General features: G+C 27.5%; 1 protein-coding gene across 1 annotated transcript in view; it reads left to right on the forward strand.

The window, feature by feature from the left end:
* The window catches only part of LOC108764675 (glutaryl-CoA dehydrogenase, mitochondrial-like), a gene marked incomplete at its 5' end in the record, with an annotated part of 23882 nt that overhangs the window by 20424 nt on the left and 1900 nt on the right, over window positions 1-1558 (forward strand). The window contains 1 exon segment of the mRNA XM_018513016.1: window positions 2-209. Within this exon segment, the coding sequence (XP_018368518.1) occupies window positions 2-209 (208 nt within the window).

Genomic DNA, 1558 nt, shown 5'->3' on the forward strand with positions numbered 1-1558 from the left:
AATGCGCGATACGGCATCGCCTGGGGTGCGTTAGGCGCGGCAGAAGCTTGCCTGAACATTGCTAGATCTTACACTTTGGAGAGGAAACATTTTAAAAGACCGCTGGCGGCGAATCAGCTTGTACAGAAAAAACTGGCGGACATGATGTGCGACGTCGCAATCGGTCTTCAAGCTTGCTTTCGAGTCGGCAGACTGAAGGATGAGAATATGTAAAATACACTTAAAAAAAGCGAAGCAAGGAAAGTCTAATCTGAATAACTAACGTAATATATTACCAGGAAATATTTTATCTTCTAGAAAAACCGATAATTTTTAATGTTTCCAGATTAATCATTCTTTTCTTGCGGAGTTATTATATAATGTCTATGATTTATAACAATAAAGAGATTCATAGGACTCTTAAATATTATAAAATTTCAAATAATGTTGTAAAGGACATATAAGAGTCAAATAAAACGTTAAAAATATATATATGTCACAGAATTAAATAAAATAAAAATTTGATTGAACGTTAGTAAGCTTCATTACATGTTTCGGCTTTATATCAAGCCATCTTCAGATGTTCCAACGCAGTTAACATTTCCGCAAGATATGCATTAATATTCGGTAAAATTACAAAAATATCCATGATCGACCTTGAATGATAGATGAGTGTCTTCCAAGATACAAAATTTTTCTCTCAAACGATTTACTGACCATATGTTTGAAATTTCTAGATATTACATACATAATAGAATATTTATTAATTTCTTATTTATGAGAAAGAATGCTAAAAGAAATAATTTCTTTTCCACACTCACCGAACACTCGAGTATCTCATTGTATTAGTCGATCCTTGTCAATAAATATAAAAAAATATATAAAATATCGCAGATAACTTTTTGTCAATTATACACAATTCTCAGTTAAATTATAAGACAATACAAGCAAAAAGAATAAAATAGTATTATTCCCAGTCAAATGAGTTGAAAAAGAATTGTTAAAAAATTTTTTCCTTTCTTTTCTTTGTTATAAAAAACTCTTATGAGACAAGTTATCACAATGACTTCTCGTCACGTACTAATTTTATTTAATTCTGTGACATATATATATATATTTTTTTTTTTTTACGTTTTATTTGATTCTGATATGTCCTTTACAACATTATTTGAAATTCTATGATTTATAATATACATATAATATATGCAATATTGTTCTCTTATTTCAAAAGTGATACATCTAAAAAAATTAAGGGAAAAACTATTTTTCAACTTAACAGAAAATTATTGTTTAATCAAATAATGTTGGCAAAAGGAATATACTGTTAGAAACATGAAATATTATTTTTATCATTTTCGGTTTAAAATATTTTTAAAAAGAATTCTTTTTTTTAGTGAATTTTGATATTTTATAAAATTATAACACAATCCGGAATAATTCATCAAAAATGATACAGCTCGAAATATTCCCGACAGTTTATATTTACTTTTTGATCAGCTAAAACGATTAAATTTAGAACAAAACAATTTCTTCAAATTTCAATCATCAAAACTGACTTGAATCTAAATATTCTCTGAAG

Source organism: Trachymyrmex cornetzi, unplaced genomic scaffold, assembly GCF_001594075.2.
Source record: "Trachymyrmex cornetzi isolate Tcor2-1 unplaced genomic scaffold, Tcor1.1 scaffold1147, whole genome shotgun sequence".
Lineage (NCBI taxonomy): Eukaryota > Metazoa > Arthropoda > Insecta > Hymenoptera > Formicidae > Trachymyrmex > Trachymyrmex cornetzi.